Genomic DNA, 25,681 nt, shown 5'->3' on the forward strand with positions numbered 1-25,681 from the left:
TATTGATTTCCGTCCCTGGTCCCTAGCTCTCCGACTCGAGCCATAACTCACATTGATCAGGACAGCCAAGGCTGTTCATTTAGAGACGCAATGAACACTAGGGTCCTATGTGAATCGGTGAAAAACCATTAAATGCAATATTGGTTGGAAAGGCCTGAATACCTACTGTACCATAGCATATCTATACAGACAGGACTATGCCAACACGTCTTGTATTGGTAGTAATGTGCTAACCGCTATCATGTCTATAGAGTATTCCAAACACAGTTCATCTACTGCAGTTCCATGTGGAACATTCTATGTAGGTCCGACCGAACGCTGCCTGAAAGTTAGGATTGCTGAACATAAAACAGAAACCTTGACTATGTGATGGCCAAACACTACATTGAAGCTAGTAATGGCTCTCCAGCCTCTTTGCAGTTCACTGGATTAGAGAGAGTTTCAATATCCACAACGGAGATCTGCTTAAAACCCTGGCCCAATGTTGGATGTTTTGGATCTATACTCTGAATAGCATGGGATTATTGCTCAACACAACGTCTTAAATGCTCTCTGTAATTCTTTTTTTTTCTCTCTTCTGACTGAAGTGTTTTTCCAATTACGGCCTACTCATTATTAGGGATGGATATTGATAAGATTTTAGCGATTCCGATTCCATTTTCGATTCTGCTTATCGATCCGATTCCTTATCAATTCTCTTATCGATTCTCATTGGGCAAAAGAGTACAAACAGGTTTATGAACATTAATTTTCTTTTATATATACTTTGAACATTCCAATTACAGTGCTGTTTTTTAGGTGTATTCACCTTAAACTAAAAATAAAACTGACAAACAAATCAGTATTTTTTCTATAGAAAAAGATAAATAAAACATAAATTATTCAGTTGAATTTTAAATCCAATAACAGTCTAACATGTTACTTGTAGAAATGACAATGCTCCTTCCATTTAAAAAGGGTATATGAGCTGAGCTGAAAAAAATAAAACTAGCAGCGACCACGAGCCTGACTCTGAACGTCATCATCTAAATTACATGGATGGAAATGGAGAGTATTCATATAGTGAAAGCTGGTTTACACAATTAAACAAATGGCACTAACACAATGGACAGGGACTCTGGAGGAGTTTACCTTTGACTACACGTTAGCTGCGCTGCTGTCGTCACCCTGGAGCTCATCAAAAACGGGACATTCCTGCAAAGTTATCGCATGCTGTGTGGCCAAATGTTTTTGCAAATTTGTAGTATTTCCCCCCTTTGATGGTATAGATTTTTTGCAAGCATTGCAAGTGGCCGTGTTGTCATCTTGTCGCGTGAAATGTAACCACACTTTCGTTTATACCTAGACGACATGTTGCTGGCCTCTTCTACCGCGGTCTAATAAAACAAAACAAGGCATTGTGCGTGCAACGTCATCGCGCATGCGCAGCAACGACAGGAATCGATAGTGGAATCGTTAAGGATTTTGGCTAACGATTCCAAGGAATCGATTCACTGGGAACCGGTTCTCAACAAGAACTGGTTTTCGATGCTTATCCCTACTCATTATTAGACAAAACTTCATAAAAAACACTTATGGAATATGGAATTGCTACAGTAACTGTCTCACCTTACCTATAATATTGTATCAGAACTAAACTGTTTGTCTAATGAAGCATTGTGCCCATTGATTAATATTGACTGGGTTAATAACTTTCTAATTCATGGCTATCTTTGTTACTTAGGGTAGGTGCCTATCAGTTTTTCTATACAGACTGTATACTTATTTCATAATAATGTGCTTTGAACATATTCAACACTCTAAGTGACTACACTGTTTTTAGTTCACATGTAGGCTAACCTATGCATACCACTACTGTTAACGGATTAATTGATTGATTGATAGATAGATAGATAGATAGATAGATAGATAGATAGATAGATAGATAGATAGATAGATAGATTGATTGATTGATTGATTGATCATTTGTAACAGTTTTAAGCAGCATCACCTGTATTCCATCCTACAGTATATACTGTAAGGTCGCACTCTACACCTAGAGAGACACGCTCTGACAAAGCTCTCAGACGAAATGCGTCAGTGTTGTTGCTGGCCAGAATAAATGATGAAAGAGTTTTTGTCGCTTATTTTTACTATAGTATTTGTAGGAATTTGCTAGCTGCTAGTATGTCTATACAGTAGATACTGGCAGGAATGTGCTAACTGCTAGCATGTAAGTACTAATAGGATTGGGCTAGCTGCTCGCATGTCTATAGATACAGTAGAAATGGGCTAGCTGCTAGCATGCCTATAGATCTAGGATATGATTAGAGTGCAAGTCTTGATCTGTGTGTGTTCGAACTCCAGCGGACCACCTGAACTCTAACACACCACCTCAAAAGGCAGTTCAAACTGCTGTCACTCTAGCAGGCCTTCTGTGAGGGAAAGATCTCCAAAGAGAACAACAGCACTTCCCTCTCTCCACTCCTAAAACCAGTGATGAAAACAGGGGTTGAAGAACGACAGGAAAACAACAAAAGGAAACATATTATTTCGACCTGTCTACCGGCATACCCGTTCTATTTCTCACCATCACTCTCCGTATGTCTGCATGTGTGTGTCCCATCATTTATATCCAATCACCCTCCGGAATATCAAGCCCCTTCACTCCCCCAAGACGACAACCAGAGCCATTCCTATTGTTGATTTGTTTTTATTTTTCATTTTGGTCGACAGAGAGAAAAGGAAGCAGTTACACTTCAGCAGGCAGGCTCTCTCTCCCTCCATCTCCACCTCTCTCTCTCTCTCTCTCTCTCTCTCTCTCCTTCCTCACCTGGTGGTATACTATAAGCTGGCTCTGGCCTACCTGACATCAATCACAGTCACGCACGCACACACACACACACACACACACACATCCATACACACAGGGCTCTGTGTGGTAGCTGTAATACCAGAGCCTCCCTCCAGAGCAAACTTCGACTCAGCAGGAGGAACAGGGACCTTGGTAGAGATCTTATGTTTCTCTCTTACTCTCCCTCTCCTTTCTTTCTCCTTTTCTGACTCCCTTTTCTCTTCCTCCCTCCCCTCTCCTTCTCTTCACTCTCTCCCCCTCTCCCCATTCTCTCATCTCCTTGTTGCATCTCCTCATCCTCTTTTCTATTTTATCTCCCCTTTGTTTATCGTCTTTCCACTCATCTTTCTTTCTTTCTTTCTTTCTTTCTTGGTTTAGTTTTAACAGGGACAGTGCACATTAATGAACAATAATAAAATTGGAAATGGGTCGGGATTAACCAAGAAGGCCAATTTTCACCCTTAGTCCCTGGCCTGATGTTCAAAAACCACCTAGAATTTGGAGGGAAAAGGGTTAGCGGAAACAACCCACCCCGTGTTCCTCTCTCGTCTGCTTTGATTTTGGTGACGGTGAGTCACTGGACAGGAGCACTGTTCTTACTTAACTGTGTGTGTGTGGGCGTGCGTGCATGCATGTGTGTCTCAGGGCCATGGGGGTTCTCTCTCTTTCTCTGTGTCTCTCTCTCTATCCCTACTCATTCATTCTCTCTCAGATCTATTGCAGTAGGTTTTGTTGCGTTGCTTGTAACACCCACCCGCACGCATACACAAGCACACACACACACACACACACACACACACAAATGGGCACAGTTCCCGGTTTATCCTAACTGGACTGCAGAGTCAGTGAACAGTAGACTAGAAACAGTGATATACTGCCTGCAGCTCTGATGAAGGCTGTTTGATTATCCCCAGTCATGGTCACACTGACAGAACAGGACAGGATGCACCAGAGAGCCCCTCTATGTGACAGGTGCTCTGGCTCTATAGCATTATCATCAAGTAGAGGTGTGGCTCTGTAGCATTAGCATCACGTAGAGCTGTGGCTCTATAGCAATATCATCATGTAGAGCTGTGGCTCTATAGCAATATCATCATGTAGAGCTGTGGCTCTATAGCATTAGCATTTTGTCTAGCTCTATAGAGTTATCATATAGCGGTCCCTCATATCTAATCAAAACTGGTCTAAAAGCAAGATTGAAACGACCTCCAGAACAGGCCTAGATTTTCATTCCATCTGAACAATTGAAGCCACCGATCATGATCATAGATGAATATAATTATATTGTATTGTGTCGTATTGTGTCGTATTGTATCTGATTGATGGCTGTTGTTGTTATATAAACAGTGGCCCATTAAAAAGAGACCCTGGTCTCAATTAACCCCCTGCATAAATAACGGTTTACTAAAAGAAAAATACTGGACCTTATTAAAAGTCAGTGCATACATAGGACCACAGTAGCATTGTACTGTACTGCCAGGTGTGTGTGTGTGTGTGTGTGTGTGTGTGCTTGTGTGCGTGCGTGCATTTGAGTAGTTTCTGCTTTTCAGTGTGCAATTTTGCTATTTCAGTTCAGGGTATGCAATATTGCAGCAGAGAATATTAAAAGTTAATGCAGTTAAAAGTGTCTATATGATGATGCGTTTTCCTGGAGTGCGTTATAGCAGTGTGCATAGAGCAGAAAGATTATGTATATAGTATGATGTATCTCTCTCACTGCAATATCCTCCCTCTCAAAATAGCTACTGCTTGGAGGAGGGAAGTCGAGGAAATATGTGTTTTAACGGATGGGAGGAGAGGAGGGGAGGGGAAAGAGGGAGCGGAGAGTAGGACAAGGAAGAGAAGGGGACTGGCCAGGCAGGGCTGATGCATAGATAATAATAATGGTTATATAAAACTGATATCTCTGCATGATAAGACTGCTCCTGTTAGGTCTATGATCCCCTGGGATCTCTGCTGCTCTTTGTGGGTCTTAACATCCTGTAGAGGTCCTAGAATCAACACCATCCTTTACCATTACCGAACCAGGCCAGGTCCAGCCTGGCTGATGTGCGTGGCTGGCTTGTTTCTGTTCAGGACTGGTAGGACAGAAGCTAGTCATGCCACTGAAATAGCTGTGAATTGAAATGATATGAAATAATGTCTGATAAATTAAGATAGGTCTTGTCGCCTGGACACATCAGTTCCAATGCTTTCAATGCTAATCCATCACATAGAAGAGGTAGGGGTACACAGGTTTCCCGTTTGTGCCAGTAGCCAAGTGGAACCATAAATTAAGATAAGCCTTGTCGCCTGGACACATCAGTTCCAATGCTTTCAATGCTAATCCATCACATAGGAGAGGTAGGGGTACACAGGTTTCCCGTTTGTGCCAGTAGAAGTGGAACCTCTGATCTGTGCTTGTGTGAGATGAGATCACTTCACACCACCAGGTGGTAGTAGTCTGTATCATTAAGGGGGGAATGGATGTCCACCGGATGTATAAAATGTAAACAACAGCGTTTGTTTAGCTACATTTAGACTAGAAGAGTTTTGCTCAGCATAGTGACCCAGTCACTCCAAATCACTACCAGACATTGGCCTACATTGGCCAATAAGACACAGCTCATTTTATTGGATTTTAGGGCCATTTCTATTTTATATGAATATTTTAAGAATAAAATCATCAATTTTATTCTATAGCTTAGCTGAAATGTGAAACTGGCAGAATTGGAACTGCATTACTTAAAGAAGCTAAGAACTTTAATACATTTAAAAACTTTTCAGCCTGAGTAGTAGGGCTGCTCGATTAATCGGATTTTAATCTAGATTAAGATCTGGGCTGTCAACGATCATTAAAACTAAATAATCGCCATAAAACGATTTTGTACAAATCAAGTGCACCCTACACTGCAGAGCTATACTGTGCTTGACCCCTCCCCACCCCCCAAAGCCCCAAAACAAACACTTTAGTTCAGAGCGAGACGAGTTGTCAAGCGAGGCGCACGCATGCTCCTCTCGAACAAAACACGACAAGAAGATTATGGCAGCAGAAAGAGAGCCGCTGGTGGACGAGAGAACTAAAACCACGTCAGTGGTGTGGAAACACTATGGGTTCGCGGAGACAGATTTGGACCAAGTTGACACGGTGTGTAAAATTTGCTACGCAGTCGTAGCTGCCCCTCAAAGTAGCCCTTCTCAGTCCCGTTGTCGCATTCCGCTCGTTCATGCCAGACAACAGTCCTTTGTCGGTCCATTCACTTTGCCGTCAAAATAAATCGGTGTCGGCCTATTTAGGAGAGGTCATATAAACATGAAACTTCACTTACCTAAGCAAAAGGGTCTATTTTAACAAATGCTGGGTTTTGAAGCCTCGGCGCTACCATTAAATAACTTATTTAGACGCGTTCTGTCATAGTGAAATTATTTTTCCGAGGTAGTCTTCTTCTGTGGTGGTGGCGGGGCTTTGAAGCTTCTTTATTTATCAGTTTTGGCACTTTTATTTATTTATCAAGGTCAAGATTCACAATTTGTCTCCCATGGGAGAAATGTATCTAATCCAAAGAACATTGTTAAAAAGAAAAGCCAGTCAACATTTAATAAATTAATTGTTATCAAAGTCAATGTATAATTTGATATGTTAAAGGACAATGCTCGTTTTTGACAACCTGGACCTTATTTACGACATATTATAAGACTTTTGACTCACCGAGATCACTTTGGTGTAGTTCGGAGGCATCATCTTCATCCGCTTATCCAGGGTCGGGTCGCGGAGGCAGCAGCTCCAGCAGGGGGCCCCAGACATCCCTTTCCCTAGCAGCATCAACCAGCTCTGCCTGGGGAATCTTTAGCCGCTCACAGGCCAGTGCGGAGATGTAGTCCCGCCACCTAGTCCTGGGTCTACCCCGCGGCCTCCTCCCAGCCGGACACGCCTGGAACACCTCCCTAGGGAGGCGCCCAGGAGGCATCCTCACTAGATGCCCGAACCACCTCAACTGGCTCCTTTCGACGCAAAGGAGCAGCGGCTCTACTCCGAGTCTCTCCCGGATGACTGAACTTCTCACCCGATCTCTCAGGGAGACCCCAGCCACCCTCCGGAGAAAACTCATTTCGGCCGCTTGTATCCGTGATCTCGTTCTTTCGGTCATGACCCATCCTTCATGACCATAGGTGAGGGTGGGGACGAAGATAGACCGGTAGATCGAGAGCTTTGCCTTTTGGCTCAGCTCTCTTTTCGTCACAACAGTGTGGTAAAGCGACTGCAGAACCGCACCAGCTGCTCCGATTCTCCGGCCAAACTCCCTCTCCATGGTTCCCTCACTCGTGAACAAGACCCCCAGATACTTGAACTCCTTCACTTGGGGTAAGGACTCATTTCCTACTCGGAGCGGACAGGCCACCGGTTTCCTGCTGAGAACCATGGCCTCCGATTTAGAAGTGCTTATTCTCATCCCAGCCGCTTCACACTCAGTTGCGAACCTATCCAGAGAGTGCTGGAGGTCGCAGGCAGCTGATGCCATCAGGACCACATCATCTGCAAAAAGCAGTGACGTGATCCCCAGCTCACCGAACTGCAAACCCACCTCCCCCCGGCTACGCCACGATATCCTGTCCATGAAAATCACAAACAGGATTGGTGACAAAGCGCAGCCCTGGCGGAGGCCAACATCCACCGGAAAGCAAGACGACTTACTGCCGAGGACCCGGACACAGCTCTCGCTCTGGGTGTACAGGGATTGGATGGCCCTAAGTAGGGACCCCCTCACCCCATACTCCCGCATAACCCTCCACAAGACCTCTCGAGGAACCCGGTCGTAAGCCTTCTCCAAGTCCACAAAACACATGTAGACAGGTTGGGCAAACTCCCAAGCCCCCTCCAAGATCCTTGCGAGAGTGAAGAGCTGGTCGGTAGTTCCACGACCAGGACGAAATCCGCATTGTTCCTCTTCGATCTGAGGTTCGACTATCAGCCGGACCCTCCTTTCCAGCACCTTGGAGTAAACTTTCCCTGGGAGGCTGAGTAATGTGATGCCTCTATAATTCGCACACACCCTCTGGTCCCCTTTTTTGAATATTGGGACCACCACCCCAGTCTGCCACTCCTTCGGCACTGACCCAGACTTCCACGCAATGTTACAGAGGCGTGTCAACCAAGACAGCCCCTCTACACCCAGCGCCTTCAGCATTTCTGGACGGATCTCATCAGTCCCTGGGGCTCTGCCACTGTGGAGTTGTTTGACTACCTCAGTGACCTCCTCCAAGGACATTGACGACCCCCCATCATCTTCCGGCTCTGCCTCGATCGTAGAGGGTGGATTAGTCGGGTTCAGGAGTCCCTCAAAGTGCTCCTTCCAACGCTCAACAACCTCCTCAGTTGAGGTCAGCAGTGTCCCCTCCTTGCTGTATACAGCTTGGATGGTCCCCCGCTTTCCCTTCCTGAGGTGTCTGATGGTCTTCCAGAAACACTTTGGTGCCGACCGAAAGTCCTTCTCCATGGTTTCTCCGAACTCCTCCCACACCCGCTGCTTTGCCTTGGTCACGGCCGAAGCCGCAGCCCTCCGGGCCAGTCGATACCCTGCAACTGTTTCTGGGGTCTCCCGGGCTAACATAACCCGGAAGGCCTCCTTCTTCAGTAGGACGGCTTCCCTCACCACCGCTGTCCACCACGGTGTCCGAGGGTTACCGCCCCTTGAGGTACCTATGGCCCTCAGGCCACAGCTCCCAGCCGCAGCTTCAGCAATGGAGGCTTTGAACACCGACCACTCATGCTCGATGTCCCCAACCTCCACAGGGATGCCTGAGAAGCTCCGCCGGAGGTGGCAATTGAAATCTCTCCGGACAGGCTCTTCCTCCAGACGTTCCCAGTTCACCCTCACTACACGCTTGGGTTTCCAGGTCTGTCCAGAAGTTTCCCCCGCCATCGAAACCAGCTCACCACCAGATGGTGATCAGTGGACAGCTCTGCCCCTCTCTTTACCCGAGTGTCCAAAACGCATGGCCTCAGATCAGATGATACGATAACGAAATCGATCATCGACCTTCGGCCTAAGGTGTTCTGATGCCAGGTGTACTTGTGGGCATCCTTGTGTTCGAACATGGTGTTTGTTATGGACAAACCGTGACTAGCACAGAAGTCCAACAACAAAACACCACTCGGGTTCAGATCGTGGTGGCCATGCCTCCCAATCACGCCCCTCCAAGTTTCTCCATCATTGCCTACGTGTGCATTGAAGTCCCCCAGTAGGACACTGGAGTCCCCTGCAGGAGCCCCCAAAAGGACTCCACTCAGGGTCTGCAGGAAGGCTGAGTACTCTGAACTGCTGTTCGGTGCATAAGCACAAACCACAGTCAGAGTCCCCCCCCCCACAGTCCTAAGGCGCAGGGAGGCGACCCTCTCGTCCACTGGGGTGAACTCCAGCACAGAGGCGCTCAGCTGGGGGCTAGCTAGTATAGCCACACCTGCCTTACGCCTCATACCGTGAGCAACTCCGGAGAAGAACAGGGTCCAACCCCTATCCAGGAGTTTGGTTCCGGCGCCGGTGCTGTGCGTGGAGGTTAGCCCCACCAGGTGTAATTGGTATCGCTCCACCTCCCTCACAAGCTCCGGCTCCTTCCCCCCCAGCGAGGTCACGTTCCATGTCCCCAGAGCCAGCCTTTGCCGCCCGGGTCTGGTCCGTCGGTGCCCCCCGCCTTCACCGCCACCTAGTTGGCAGCGCACCCGACCCCGACAATTCCTCCCGCGGGTGGTGGGTCCACGGGACGATGGAGGAGGAGATGGTGCTTCCACGTTGCTTATTCGGGCTGGGCCCGGCCGGGCTCCATGGTAAGCCCGGCCACCAGGCGCTCGCATGCGGGCCCTCCGTCTGGGCCTGGCTCCAGACGAGGGCCCCGGGCTTCCTCCGGGCCGGGTCTCTCTTCCTTTTTGGTGTTCTGTCATCAGGGTTTTTTCCTGTAACCCCAGGTAGGGGGGCTAGGGGGTACTACCACTTGCCCAAGGTGGACCCCCAGACTAGTGGAGGGAAGGAGGCGTCTTACTTCTCCATTCTAGTTTTGCAACTAGCCACTGCCGCTAAAGTTCGGAGGCATGTAGAAGAAATTTAAAATCCAGCGCGAGCCAGTATATCCATGTAATGCCGGTGGTCGGGGCACTTAGAATGCAGTTTCTAAAAATCTAATTTCTGCCGCGAAACGGTTGTTTACATCAATCTGTCTTGATGAATCACTAGTTGTGCTTACATAGAGCATAGGCCTGTTATGTTGTTTTTCACATGCCTCTGTAATATGATCTTTAGAAACGTCTTTAGACACGAAATAGCTTGCTCCAGCACGCATGCGCACAGCGTGCTGGAGCAACGATTGCGCGCTGTGCGAATGCGTGCTGGAGCAAGTGAGGAAGCTATTTCGTTTCAAAAGACGTTTCTAAAGATCATGGCATGTGAAAACCACAACAGGCCTATGCTCTATGTAAGCACAACTAGCGATTCATCAAGACATTGATGAAAACAACCGTTTCGCGGCAGAAAATAGATTTTTAGAAACTGCATTCTAAGTGCCCCGACCACCGCCATTACATGGATATACTGGCTCGCGCTGGATTTTAAATTTCTTCTACATGCCTCCGAACTACACCAAAGTGATCTCGGGGAGTCAAACGTCTTATAATATGTTGTAAATAAGGTCCAGGTTGTCAAAAACGAGCATTGTCCTTTAAGAAAATGTTAAAACGTTTTATAAAAAAAAAAAAATCAATGAATAATCGTGTTAAATAATCGTGATCTCAATATCAATCAAAATAATCGTGATTATGATTTTTGCCATAATCGAGCAGCCCTACTGAGTAGTTTAAGCTTTGAACTGAGCCTATAGCTTAAAAGATGAGCAAGTTGTTTAAATTCTGCTTACTGACCCTTAGAGAGCATGCATATTAAGTAGAATGGCAAAAGGATGATGTTTTAAGCAATTAGACCTCTCCGAGACACCGACCTGCACCCAGGGGTGAAGACCCTGTATCTCTACCCCACTCGGGCTGAGACGTGGGGTCCGTGGCATGGATAGTGGAGTGGTGGTGAGACTCCGCCCCCTTGGGACAGAATGGGTCAGGGGCAGTGCAGAGCCCTCCGGGCGCTCTCCATGCACCCACAAGACCACTCAGGGGCTGAGTTGTGGGGTCTGTAGCGTGGATAGTGGTGTGGTGGCGAGACTCCACCCCCTCAGGTCAGAGCAGTTCAGGGTTAGTCCAGTTACTTCTGGCCATGCACCCACTGGTGAAAACCGTGTGTCTCTAGCCCACTCAGGGGCTGAGTTGTAGGGTCCATAGCATGGATAGTGGTGTGGTGGTGAGACTCCGCCCCCTCGGCTCAGAGCGGTTCGGGTGTAGTGCAGTTACTTCTGGGCAGAGCTGGTCATGGACAGTGTACCTCTCTCCGGGCCACCCACCTGCCCCCACCAGTGAAGACCCTGTGTCTATAGCCCACTCAAGGGCTGAGTTGTGGGGTCTGTGGCGTGGTAGCGAGATTCCACCCCCTCGGTGCATATTGGGTCAGGGGCAGTGGAGCCCTTTCCGGGCTACCCACCTGCCCCCACCGATGAAGACTGTTTCTCTAGCCCTCTCAGGGGCTGATTTGTGGCGTCTGTGGCGTGGACAGTGGCGTGGTGGCAAGACTCCGCCCCCTCGCGTTATATTGGGTCGGAGGCTGTGGACCCCTCTCTGGGCTACCCACCTGCCCCCACCGGTGAAGACAAGTGTGTCTCTAGCCCACTCGGGCTGAGTTGTGGGGTGAATGGCGTGGTGGCGAGACTCCGCCCCCTCGGAACAGAGCCAGTCGGGGACAGTGTAGCCCCACAGTAGCCATAACTAGACCACCGAGGATCTGGAAAATGTGCGGTGTCATAGTGTTTTTGTTTTGATGTTCTGGGACCACTGCCTCTTGTGGTAGCAACATAGAACTGCAGGTCAACAACACGACGGAGGAAGGGAGTGACAACCGGACATTTGCTATCCTTGGTGCGCTGGCTTACAGCCACGCGCAAAAAGAGAGAGACTGTCTGTGCGGTCTGACAACCTTATACCACAGTATGGGGGAAATTTGTGTTCGTATTTGTGTGTGTGTGTGTGTGTGTGTGTGTGTGTGTGTGTGTACATGTTCTTAGCCAAAGCTCTTAGACAAAAATTTTCCAGGAGCTTGCTCGATCGTCTCGTTGAGAGAGGTCAGGAAATAAATTTTACAGCTCACTTTTATGGCCCTGGTTGAAACTGTTTTTTTGCTTCCCTCTGGAATATGTAGGGGTGGGACCCGATTGCTCTCTGTAAAGCACCTCTGTGTAAGAAATGCGCTATACAAATAAAGTTTGATATGATCTGTGTGTGCGCGCGTGCGCTGAGATAAGACTCAGTTATGAACACACGCTGCCCGTCTTTCGCCACAGGTTCAAAACTCATCTCTTCAAGAAGTACTACAATGATCCACCCTCTTAACACATATTGTGTTTTAGATTGCTTTTCTTGCACTTTGCCTTCAGCACTAGATCATGCTTTTAGTCACTTGTTTTAGAAAGGAGATGCACTTGTGAGTTCTGGCAAGTAGTAGTACATTGGCTTTCCTATGTTAAATGCAATTATTGTTAGTCGCTTTGGATAAAAGCATGTGCTAAATGACTAGTGACAGGTGTAGTTCAGGGAAATGATCTCCTGTGGTGTAAAAGGCTGGAGGTATTTCCCTTGGTCTGTTTGCCAACTGGGTCAGAGATGAAAGGAAGGAGGGGGGAGTTATTTACACTGGACCCAAGGAAAGAATGATGATGATGATGATGATGATGGTGGTGGTGGTGGTCATGATCATGATCCATACTTCTCAATTCTCACACAGACAGTATAGATGTAGTTAGGCACAGATCCCTCCACTGGTGGAACTGCAGAGTTGAGTGGATCAGTAGACCTTTCATACTCACAATACTACTAGCGCTACTTCTACCACTTCTACTACTACTGCTGCTACTGCTACTACTACTACTTCTACCACTTCTACTACTACTGCTACTAATGCTGCTACTACTGCTGCTGCTGTTATTACTTTTGTAGACTACATGTGGACTGTAGCCTACTATGTTCTCCTAGGATTTTTTTCAGGTGGGGGGTGAATTAAACGACATGCACATAATTTAGGTAAATACATATTTAAGTATAAAATATTTATTATAAAACATTTATTTACAACACATAAATACATTACTAGAAAAAAAAATCCTGCAGAAAATGTGTGTGAATGCTGAACACCTGAAAATAATTTGCAAAAGCATTACTGAAAATGCATAACATAAGCCTAAATGGGAAAAATGTGAACTACTGTAACTTGAATGCAATGCCATTTAGTCCACAACACATAGCTAATGTTAGCCTACATAGTTACTAGCATCAGAAGACAGACTGAACTGGTTGCATTACTTATGTAGCTAGCAACAGTAGCAGAAAATATTTGAATTTCATCATCTCTTACTCCCAGTCAGAAAATGACCGCTAGCTAAAAAAAAAGAAAAAAAAAGAAGAAAGAAAATGAGGCCCTAGTTCAAAAATTCCAGAATATACCTTTAATAAAGATAGTTTCGGAAATCAAAAAAAAAAGGCAAGGCAATGGTAGGAGAAACACTGCATGTAAACTAATAGATGTAGATACTGTATGTTCACTCTTCTATGATGCAGGCCTGGTTGGGTTCACTATTCTAACTGATAGAAGAGTTGCTATAGAAACAGGCACATAGAGACTTGAGAGTTCATACTTTCAATCCATCCTCTTTAGGGTGACAGAGCAATTTCTCCATTTGCATCCCAGCGAAAGTGTCAGAATATTGATTGTTCAGCTATTCTACACATCAGTCTGTCTGAAACTCTCTCTCTCTCTCTCTCTTTCCCTCTCTCTGGTGACATCTGCTATGTTATCTATCTTTCTCTCTGCATATGTTTGTATTTTCTCCATTAAGACGCATACGATCAATCTCTTACTATCATCACTGTGATGAAAAGATGGACTGGTTGTTTCAGTGAAGAAGCATATGTATTGATCTAACTCTGCCGGTCTGTACTGTTCTATTTCTCATTTCATGAAAATACTTCAAAAAAACTAAGTACTGTAGGGCAGACCCTCTCTTGTCCATCTTGACACGCTTTGTTGCCTTACATGTGTGTTTGTGTGTCTGTCTCCAGATCTGAAGAGAGAAGCCAGCATCTGCCACATGCTGAAGCACCCTCACATCGTAGAGCTGCTGGAGACATACAGCTCAGACGGCATGCTCTATATGGTCTTCGAATTGTAAGTTTTTTGCTTCCTATATCATCACCTCGATCAACTAACATCAGCTAAACCAGGGGTTCCCAAACTTTTCAGCCCCCGACCCCCAAAATAACGGTGCTAGAGACTCGTCACCCCCATTATACCCAGAGGTGGTTGAAGCATGCAAAGGTTTGTGCACTAATAGGCCTAGCCTATTCAAACGTGGGCATAACGACAACAAAACACAAAAGCGGCAGCCTCATAGCTGTGGCTATGGGCGGGCCTTAGGGGGTCTGGCCCACTCCCAAAAGTGCTAGTGGTGCCCATACTTTGAAAATTTATAATTTTTCGTATTAATTATAGTATTTTTCTGTTAAATTTAAAATAAAATAAAAATACTTACTTTATATTCCTTATAAATGAATACATTAAAATGGCGAACCAACCTGTATCTGGCCAGAGGCGGCCGCAGTATTGAAAAAGGAAGTAGCAGTTACCACACGTGTGATTTCAGTTGGGAGTCAAGCTGAGCTGTGCACTCTAGGCCATACTGACTGCTGTCATCACAGCTTATTCCGCTTTCCTTGGAAAACAAGTTCAATTTGATGAGAAGATTCAACACTCAGAATTGACGCCTTTAATGTTACTGAGACAGAGGGAGAATGAGAGAGCTCAGTATAATAAGGATACGTCACTGCTGCACAAACACGTTAAACTTACCTAATGAGATTGGGGGGGGGGGGTCACTCTGCTTGGGGGTTTTTGCTAATCACCTTGGGGGTCACATGGGGACAAAGAAAATCGGTAAGATGATGATATAAAAAAAAACTGCATTGTTTAATTTTAAATGTAAATACAATTTTTACCTTTCTTAACAACTATAGCTAAAATAGTCTATTTAAAATTTTTTCTATTTCACACATTCTGGAAATGGGCAATTTTGAATGGTTTTTATGATCTTGAGACCCCCACCCTCATCCTCTCACGACCCCCCAACCCTGTCTCGAGAACCCCACTTTGGGAACCACTGAGCTAAACAACAGACATGACTTGGTTAGTTAGCTAGCTAAAAATACATGACGATAATGTCCCCATCAGCATCAATTTGTGGGCGGCGGCATGCTAAGAAGAAGCATGCTAGATGGTGACGGGGGTGTTGCTGCAGGTGAATGTTTCTTGATATATGCACGTGTCGGGTAGGCGAGCAAATCCGACATCAGGTCACATGCTGTAGAGTAACCTGAACTGCTGCTTTTGGACAGTAGGGTTCTTTCTTTAGAACATTCTCTTATTGTATTTTATCCAAAAGAACAGACAATCGGTACAGATTTCTTGGGCCATGTTTCGGTTCTGCTTGGTATCGCTGTGATTCAGTCGATGTACCAAGCGGGGACTGGACTTCGGTACCCAGTCCAGTAGCGCACACACATGAGAGAGATCTGAGAGCTGGAGTTGAGGAAGTGAAAAGAGAGAAGTCTCTGTGTTGTTGGCCCACATGCAGCCTTGTTAGCCGAACATTGAGATGGGGGAGAGAGAGAGAGAGAGAGAGAGAGAGAGAGAGATCAGTGTGGAATACAAAGAGGCAGTGATGAGGTAAGGAATTCCAACACTCCTTCCCCCTGGTCATTAAAGCAGCGCTCCAGTCCTCATCCCTCTCTGTCGCCCCTCATCCGCTCCTCCAGAACTAATTCTATCAGTTAAAAGTCTTATCAGACATCACTAGAGTCTCTGGGCGTTGTCACATCTCAGTCACACGCCTCTCTGAATTTGAGGGAGGACTTGCAAAGGAGAGGCAAGCACATCTCTGTTTGAGGGGTCTCCATTGTTTTGGCAAGCGCACACGCACAGGCGCACACACACACACACACACATGCATGCACACACACACACATGCATGCATGCACGCACACAGACACACACAGACACACAGAGACACACACACACACACACACACACCAGAGGGGGTTGGATAGATAGATGTCAGCTAGGCCAGGACCAGAAATATAACTTTGGATAAAGATGGGTGATGATGGATGTGTCTCCTGGTCTCCCAGTCACTCCACTCTGAGGTTCACATGCTAACTAGAGGAAGGAGGGAGAGGGATGGAGGGATGCAGGTAGAGATAGAGGGACAGGAGGACAGGGGGGATGTGATGGAAAGAGAGGAGAGCGTCAAGAGTCCATGGTTTGAAAGTACAGTAGTTGCAGTAGCACAGAAAATAGCACAGAAAATAAATAACTATAAAATCTATATAAAATCTTTAATTAATTATAGTGAATAAATAGTATATTTTCAGATTCCTCCCACCACACAAAGTTTAATAAGGGTAATCTCTGCACCTTATGCATTTCAGGTTTCTAGACTGACCTTTTTGCCAAACTGACTTCAACCCTTCTCTCTCTCTCTTTCTCTCTCTCTATCCATCTCTCTCACTCCTGCAGTATGGATGGAGCGGACCTGTGTTTTGAGATTGTGAAGAGGGCCGATGCTGGCTTCGTCTACAGTGAAGCGGTGGCCAGGTGAGAGAAGCACCAGGCTGCTGACGTGACGACCCGTTCAGAGCTGCTACCAGACATTCCCTCCAACTCCCGCTGCACAAGACAATGAGAGAACAGCGCTAGCTCTAGCCCGATGTGACTCTCTCTCTCTCTCTCCTCTTCCAGTCACTACATGAGACAGATCCTGGAGGCGCTACGCTACTGCCACGACAACAATGTCATCCATCGAGACGTCAAAGTGAGCCCCCCCCCCCCCCCCCCTCTCTCTCTCTCTCTCTCTCGCTCTCTCACCCCCCTTCAACTCTCCTTCTCTCCTAGAGCACCTGTCCCAGCAGGGCCTGTGTAATTCCCGCCCATAGGAGCGAGGAGAACTGAACAGTCCCTTCTGGCGGTGGGGGGAGGACACGGGACTGTGGGTGACAGAATGACGTCACTTATCTCTCACAGCCAATCAGCACGCCAGCAGTGCACAGGCGTGACAGTATAAGCATAGAGCAAGGGGCGTCCAAAGAGTTCACATCAGCTGAACCCGCCTCAAATTTGCACCGATATCACTGCAACATGATTTTCGACCGACGGCCATCGACAGAAGCATAGGATTGCGTCACAGAAAGTAAACATCCACTGGGGAGATGGCAGATTGCATTCCCTCACTGGAAAGAGCAAGCCGATTTTGCAAGGGAAAAGTCAGTTCAGGAGCTGAGCTGGAAGCAAACAAGAGTGGATGTTTGCTGGGCTCGCCAACGCTTTGATGCCTCCTGTGTCCCAGTTATTATCACAACAGGATATTTACACCACAGCTGGTGCCTGAGAGTCTTTGAATGGCTGTTTTCACCAGCAGCTCCCTCAGAGTGTGCTTGGCTGTAGCCGGAATCAAGACATTTCTGAGGTCTGAACATACAGTACTATCTGGGTATAGATAGCAACAGCTACTGTGAGGTAGTTTGGTTTCAGTTACTAATAGAGACGGCTCTTTTGCACCAGCAGTGACGCATGCTGTGGTTGTAACAGGAAGTACTTTAAATATCTCAGCGACGTGTTCCCAGCATCAGTAGCCTTAGTCTAGGACTAGACTGGACCCGGGAACCAGGCCCGTAGCTTGTGACCGTCTTCCAGTGAGAGTTTTAGCCTGGTTGTGTTATCAGCGTCTCAGAGCATGACTCAGATCTATAACCTCTATCTGTCTGTCTGTTCCCCCTTGGTAGAGGGTGGCATTCAGTTCCACTATCTCTGCTGCTACATGTGGCTGTGTCCTGTCTGCTGTTTCTCTCCTGCAGTATCTGATGTCCTGCGTGTGATTTATGCTCTCTGTGTGACACGCGCACACACACACACACAGACACACACACACACAAACACAGCATACACACACGGCATACACGCTGATAAACGCTCTCACCCTCACAGACCAACACGTGGAGCAAACCTGTGCTTGTTGAATATGGATCAGTCAGCATACGGTGTCCCTCCAAGCGTGAAAGTCAAAGTCATTGAATTCATTTGAATCCTGAGACTCATAAATTAGAACGCCCTGCTTATCTCCGTCGTCATCCCCAGCCTCATCAAAGACCTCAGATGATGATTTTGTGTGCGCGTGTGCACGTGCGTGCGTGCGTGCGTGCGTGCGTCTTATCTGGAACACACACCACACATCCACACAGACAACACACACACATACACACAGTCTGAGTCCTAATCTGCACCCAGCATTTCATAGATCTGTATCTGTGTTTGTGGTATAGTGTCTCTAGAGGCCCAGGCAGTTGTGGAGATGTCAGTATGGATGAAATGTCTTTGTTCATATGAATGAATAGATGGAGGGAGGCTATAGGGAAGAGAACGAGACCGTTATTCCCCTATTGGAAATAGTCAGCCGGTCTGACAAGGTAGACTGGTGTTGCCCTGCACTGGTAGTCCTGCCCATAGAATTCTACACAGCGCTGTATGCGTGTTTGTGTGTATATGTTTGTGTGTGTGTGTGCATTAGGGGTCTGCACGGGCCTCAAAAGTAAGCCCGTTCCCAGCCCGAGTCCATCGTTCAGGCCCAGCCCGACAATAAGCCCAACTGTAATGCAACATGTGAAGCCTGAGCCCAAGTCAAAACCAGAAATATTATATTCTTGACTGATATAAGATATCAGACATAGTGCTGAAAGACACAAACAGCATCAGCATGGGCTAAACTGACTTTTTTTATTTATTTTTGATTTACTATACAAACACAGGCTAATGTTCCACAGACACAGGGCGGGATATGCTGCAATTGCATAAAGCTTTGCGTTGTTGCTTTGCGAATATGGGGAGGAAATTAATTAACCAGGCCAATCAAAAGTTGAAAACTTATTGAAGGCTATCTTGAATCTTCCTACTAATTGACACACACACACACGACACAAATAGCTACTCAGTCACAACTTTACACACAAGCCATACAGGCCTTGAAGCTCAGCAGAAGGGCAGCAGCAGCCCCACATCTGCAAACAACTTTATAAGAGCAAGTATCAAAAAACAGTAATAACACAAGAATCAGCAGTCACAGCAAACAACGACCTATTGATGGAGCGCACAGCGCAGTATTTTACGCACGTCCTATAGGCAAAAAAAAAACAGCAAACAGTGACAGCGGCCCCAAAAATCAGCAAATATCCTATAATAATAAATCAGAACTCGTACTACTCACGAACAGGTCAAAGTGCGTACTTCCCAGTCTCATTTGGGATTTTTAGAAGCACTCCCTTTGCTATTTTCTGCTTTCCATGGCTGATACTGTCACTGCTCTTCTCGCTCACCTTCCCGCCGAACTGCGTGCAACCCGGCCTGGCCCGAGCCCCAATTATTCTTGCCGGGATGCAGACCTCTAGTGTGTGTGTGTGTGTGTGTGTGGGCGGTAAGTAGCTCAGTGATTAGAGCATACTTGTATTGTTGGCCATTTGGCCAGGCCACTTGACAATCATTGCCTACCATTGTGCCCTTGAGCAAGGTAGTATACGTAACCCCAGCATTAGCTAAAAAATATTGTAGTTGCTTTGGGTGAAAGTGCTAAATGACCGTGTTGTAAATTGTGTCAAGTGTGTGAGAGAGCTCACCACAGATAAGCTAATGAACCGTCACACCACCGTTATGTCTCAGTTGACCTCCCATAACACAGCGCGCAACCACTGGAACTGATAATGTCTCACGGGAGAACCTTGCCTCTATCACACACACACACACACACACACACACACACACACACACACACATACACACACACACACACTTTTATTAGACATTGTCATGTCTAATAAAAGGTAATTTAAGGGTTGCAACAGATTTTGTCAGTTTCTTTATTAGCCAAATTGAGTACAGAGAGTGAACCACCCACTACCAACCAGACCACATCCCTCAGCGGAAGAAACTGCTTGGAGTGCAACCTGTTTGCCAGACATTAGCCAGTTCAGTAGAGTGAATGATAAAACACACATTTAACACATCAAACTGCATAACCCATAAGCATTTTAAATAACACTCACCAAAGAACCATAGCGCTTTTATCTGTGACACTCTGGTTGGCCACTATGTTAGCAGAAACCTGATTGGTTGCATTTTCATTAATCGACCATGCCTGACTTTGTCTTACAAAGTTTATTTTTCGAAACCCACGTTTTGTAATATGGAGAAAAAAATGTTTTGTCAATCATAGTGGAATTAATGAGAACTGCCTCACAGTGTTGCCATCTACTAATGTTATCCCAAGCCAACTAATGTGATGTAATATTGTTTAAAGATAGATTGCAATGTAATACACCACTCTAATAAGCAGCATTAGTGCCTGTTGCTGATTACACTTCCGTTTCATGAGTTTCAGAATAGTCATATACTTGGTACTATTCCCATTGCACAGAAGTGGGTGTCACCAGAGACAGGTCTGCTGCAGAGCCGGGTCATAACAGAGCTGTACTAGCTCTTACTCTGCTGTTGAGCCGGGCAATAACAGAGCTGTACTAGCTCTTACTCTGCTGTTGAGCCGGGCAATAACAGAGCTGTACTAGCTCTTACTCTGCTGTTGAGCTGGGTCATAACAGAGCTGTACTAGCTCTTACTCTGCTGTTGAGCTGGGTCATAACAGAGCTGTACTAGCTCTTACTCTGCTGTTGAGCTGGGCCATAACAGAGCTGTACTAGCTCTTACTCTGCTGTTGAGCCGGGTCATAACAGAGCTGTACTAGCTCTTACTCTGCTGTTGAGCTGGGCCATAACAGAGCTGTACTAGCTCTTACTCTGCTGTTGAGCTGGGCCATAACAGAGCTGTACTAGCTCTTACTCTGCTGTTGAGCTGGGTCATACCACAGCTGTACTAGCTCTTACTCTGCTGTTGAGCCGGGCCATAACAGAGCTGTACTAGCTCTTACTCTGCTGTTGAGCTGGGTCATAACAGAGCTGTACTAGCTCTTACTCTGCTGTTGAGCTGGGTCATAACAGAGCTGTACTAGCTCTTACTCTGCTGTTGAGCTGGGTCATAACAGAGCTGTACCAGCTCTTACTCTGCTGTTGAGCTGAGCCATAACAGAGCTGTACTACTGTAGCTCTTACTCTGCTGTTGAGCTGGGCCATAACAGAGCTGTACTAGCTCTTACTCTACTGTTGAGCCGGGCCATAACAGAGCTGTACTAGCTCTTACTCTGCTGTTGAGCTGTGCCATAACAGAGCTGTACTTGCTCTTACTCTGCTGTTGAGCTGGGTCATAACAGAGCTGTACTAGCTCTTACTCTGCTGTTGAGCTGTGCACACTTCCTGCCTCTATCTCGGGAGTTCACAAAGAGTCTAAAAAAAGGCTCAGATAGCGCAGCCCAGTACAGCACCTCTGGCACTCTGTACACCCCCTTCCCCAAGGCTTGGTGGTTGAAGTGTGTGTGTGTGTGTGTGTGTGTGTGTGTGTGTGTGTGTGTGTGTGTGTGTGTGTGTGTGTGTGTGTGTGTGTGTGTGTGTGGGTTTGTGTGTGTGTGTGTGTGGACAGTGGAGTGTGTCTGGTTCTCTCGCCTGTCTGCCTCTGTTTTAAAGGAAGGTCTCCTGGGGGACTGCCATCTGCAAGGCCACACTTCGTAGAGCACGCTCCCCTCCCTAACTCCCTCTTGGACAAACACACACACACACAGTGGTTGTGGCTCTTAGATAGGCCTATAGTACAGTGCTACTTTGTGTGTGCTGTATCTGTATGTACTACAGTATGATGGGTAGAATTGTGTTTGTTTAAAGAAAAAGTGTCAAATAATTCCATAAAGGATGGGTCATCTTGGGCAACTTCACATACAAATAAAAATGAATTCATTAATTCATACATTCATTCATTCACATACAGTGCATTACACACAATACACACTTATAACACACCATAATATAACATAAAAGCATAACAACATAACATGACATAATATTACATGGTAGGCCACACTTCAACTTCAACTCTCCCTACCTACTGTAGTATTACAGTATGCCCCATACACACTCATGTCATAGCCCAAACATATGATATACATTTTTTATTGCATACAGCCCATACATATTACATATTGCATTCCATACGTGAAACACCTTATAACACACGTGATAGATATCTTGACCATTTTTCACACATATCCTTACTAATACTATTATTCTATTATTCTAAGCTAGAAGCACTAGTCGGAGGCAGCAGTTTACTTCGCATTTGCATTTTACTGATGCGATAACCAGCTCACCGCTTTTGTAGGCGACAGCTGAGTAGCGTCTGATGCCGTGTGGTGTGAACACAGGAAGAGACACGCATGGACACAGAGCCTCTATAACACCCAACACACACACTACTCCAGCAATATAGGTCTCCCATCTCTAAGCCTGGTAGCTATATTATATATTATATTATATTATATTATATTATATTATATTATATTATATTATATTATATTATATTATATTATATTATATTATATTATATTATATTATATTATATATTATATTATATTATATTATATTATATTATATTATATTATATTATATTATATTATATTATATTATGGTCTACACAGTACTGCCCTTGCTCAACTCCACTGTGTGTGCTGTATGACCCACTGTCATCAGATTGGTCCGGCCTGCCTCTGAGCCAGATGATTGGCAGGTTGTCTGTGGGCGGAGCCTGAGGAGGCTGAGGGTGTGCTTTTGGAAGCTCTTGTCCAACAGGAAGTACATCACAGGGTCAGTGGAGCTCCTTAGAGCAGCCAGCCATAGCAGGACGTTCTTGACCTGGAAGTACAAATGCATAACTGTGATATTCCCCTCAGCGCTATGATGCTGTATTCCACCCAGAGCATGTAAGCGGAGCGGACCACCAACACCATTCATAAAAATGTTACACTGACCTCAAGGAGAGCAGAGAGTGAGTGGCAGTCGTCGCCGTTGTGAGCCTGGAACTGGTTCTGGACCAGCGAGATAAAGATGGACTTGAAGATGTGGTGAGGCAATAGACACACCGCCAGAACCACCTGGATGGTCATAACAGGAGGAGAGGGAATGGGTAGAATAGGAGAGGTGGAGGTGGAGGAGTCACAGAATGGAACATATCAATGAGAAAAATAGTAAACTGCTTGAATTTGAGGCTTGACAAATACTTGATACTTGTGAAAGTCTCATGAGGTAAGGACCTGGATGACCACGATGTTCCGGAACACTTTTCTCAGCAGCCTCTGGGAGTCGGAGACGGCCGCGCTGCGGCGCGAGCGCCGGATGTGTCTCGTAACTGCCACATATGACATCAGCACCAGCAGGAAACACGCAAAGAAGAGCACGATAGCCGCCACCATCGCCCCACGAGACAGACTGCCCCCTAGCTCCACCATTGTGTTATAACACACTGTCCTCCTACCTCCTCCTCCTTTCACATCCACTATCTCAATGACGGAGTAGTACACAGCCACGGGAACGATGGCACCCACCACTAACCCCCACGTCAGCCCACACACCCCCCTGGCGAAGCTGACCCTGCTCAGACTGGAGAAGAAGGATTGGGGCAGCAGGGTGGTTAGGGCGCTGGGCCGCTTGGCGTGAGTGTGCTGGATTAAGACAGCCAAGCGGCTGAGCGCCACCCAGGTCAGGATGAAGACCCCGACATAGATGTTGATTTGGAGGATGGGTGTGACACCGTGGATGAGGAGTTTGCACAGGAGGTCCTGGGAGGGCCAGAAAGGACCCCGGGCGTAGTAGGCAGCCTGGAAGGGCGTGGCGAGGACGAGGAGTAGGTTGGACACACTCAGGTGGGACAGGTAGATATGGGTGGGCCTCCGAGAGGTGATGCAACGCTGAAACACCCAGAGAGAGATGACGTTGCCTGGAAGACCGGTGATGAAGAGGAGGGCATAGAGGGTGGGGAGGAGGAAGAAGGTGACGGAGGAGGGACAAAGGGGGGGATCAGTGGGGGAGGAGAGAGATGTGGGGGAAGGGTACATGATGGAGAAGTTGTACTCGGATGGGGAGGGAAGGAACACATTCTCCATTGACCTGGTAGAAGGAGTGAGAGCGAAAGAAACAAAGATGGAGAGAGGGCGAGAGATACATTTTCAACAGTTGAGTCGGAAATCCTACATGACAGTAAGAACTGTGTACAGTCTAGCTGAGTAGATGGCTGTCAGGTATTGAACGGCATCACAGAGCCACTGAATGGACTGAAAGTCAATCAAGCATGTAACACAATAACACCAGGCTGTTTAGGTTGTCGAATTTGAACAGCACTGTGTGAGAAGTAGCTCTCGTGTTCGAAACCAACAAACGCCCCACCAGAACACTTCCTCTTTTGAACAAACTCTAAAGAGCTTATTGGGCTTCAACAATGACAATGCAGTATCTTATCAGCTCACACACTCCTCACATAGTGTGCATCTTTCCTACCTGTATATCATAAATTGGAACAGGGTCTACTGAGAAATGGATCTTGTATCTGATGGTGTTATAAATGTACACAAATACTGTAGCTAGCTAGTATTCTCCTGAAAGACAGGACCCTTTTGGCTTGGTATTCGCCTAATGCAGGGGTCCTACTGACATGGATGATGGACTTTATGGATGATGGTCATCAAATGGAATTGAGGGTTTGTGTTCCTGTGATAAAGTCTCATTCATTTGTAAGCCTGATAAGCAACACTGAAACCAGTATATTGTGTTACTTGTTACTGCTTTTTTTCTGTTTGTTCTTTGCACAGTGCTGATTTAATAGTAACTAACTATGTTACTAGTGAAACAGTGGCCATACATATTTTAATATTTATTCAAAAAAAAAAACATTCAGGCATGTGGTCTGCGTGTAGGTAACCCCGGTGCTGCAACTCCTACAAAATATGTCTGGCTAGGATTTTAGTGTGGTCAAGAAATTGTCAGTCATGGTAGATATATTGTATGCACTGTATTCAAGCTTTATTTCCTACTCGAAATTATGGTGGCGGGGTGTTGTGCCAAATAATTCGGAGTCCCCGGCAGAATCTGACTCCCTCTATCTTTGAGTTTTGAGTTATCTTTTGACTGCCGAAACCATGATAGGCTACCTCAACTAGTGTGTTTCTGCCTCATTAAAACTACAGCTGATACAGTTGAAGTAGCTATTAGGTTTTCGTCTGGGATTCATCTCTTTTTATCTACTGACTCAGTACCATCCAGTGACCTAGAAATGCAGGCTAAACACAATAAATGTGAGGAGGGATAAATAATATATAATGTAGGCCTACAGTATTGTAAACTTTTATGTCGGCTCCTATTCCAAGTGTTCTCGTAGTTTATTATCGTGGATGTTATAGCAGTAGCTAGCCATAGGTTCACATTGTGATGTGGTCATCTTAAAACCTAAAATAGCCTTGCTTTTTGTGACAAGTTGCTCCTCTTGTTATGTGCTGGTCTTTGCCGAGTGGTAGAAACTGTAAACACTCGTTTTATCAGAAGAGCGCAGATTGAATTAAAAGTGAAGGAGTGGGATTCTGCCAGAGTGTCGGTATTCAGCGCAAGTTGTGTTGCTCAGAGTCAAAGAAGAAAAATAAAATAAAGAAACTAGAAAAACCGCATAGCGGCTAAATGCCTCTGCCCAACAATGCAAGTTACAGTTAACATTCAGT

General features: G+C 46.1%; 2 protein-coding genes across 13 annotated transcripts in view; one reads left to right on the forward strand and one right to left on the reverse strand.

The window, feature by feature from the left end:
- The window catches only part of caska (calcium/calmodulin-dependent serine protein kinase a), a 105,936-nt gene that overhangs the window by 34,685 nt on the left and 45,570 nt on the right, over window positions 1-25,681 (forward strand). For all 12 annotated transcript variants that reach the window (XM_084451962.1, XM_084451967.1, XM_084451970.1 and 9 more), the window contains exons 3-5: window positions 14,010-14,115; window positions 16,519-16,596; window positions 16,741-16,813. In XM_084451962.1, the coding sequence (XP_084308088.1) occupies window positions 14,010-14,115; window positions 16,519-16,596; window positions 16,741-16,813 (257 nt within the window). The remainder of the gene's footprint in view (window positions 1-14,009; window positions 14,116-16,518; window positions 16,597-16,740; window positions 16,814-25,681) is intronic.
- Window positions 22,611-24,079, reverse strand: gpr82 (G protein-coupled receptor 82; the record flags this gene model as incomplete). Its single annotated transcript, XM_084451512.1, has 3 exons — window positions 22,611-22,832; window positions 22,949-23,071; window positions 23,231-24,079. 3 exons carry the CDS (start codon window positions 24,077-24,079, stop codon window positions 22,611-22,613), a joined length of 1,194 nt encoding a protein of 397 aa, XP_084307638.1.

Source organism: Borostomias antarcticus, assembly GCF_949987555.1.
Source record: "Borostomias antarcticus genome assembly, chromosome: 17".
Classification (NCBI taxonomy): Eukaryota; Metazoa; Chordata; class Actinopteri; order Stomiiformes; family Stomiidae; genus Borostomias; species Borostomias antarcticus.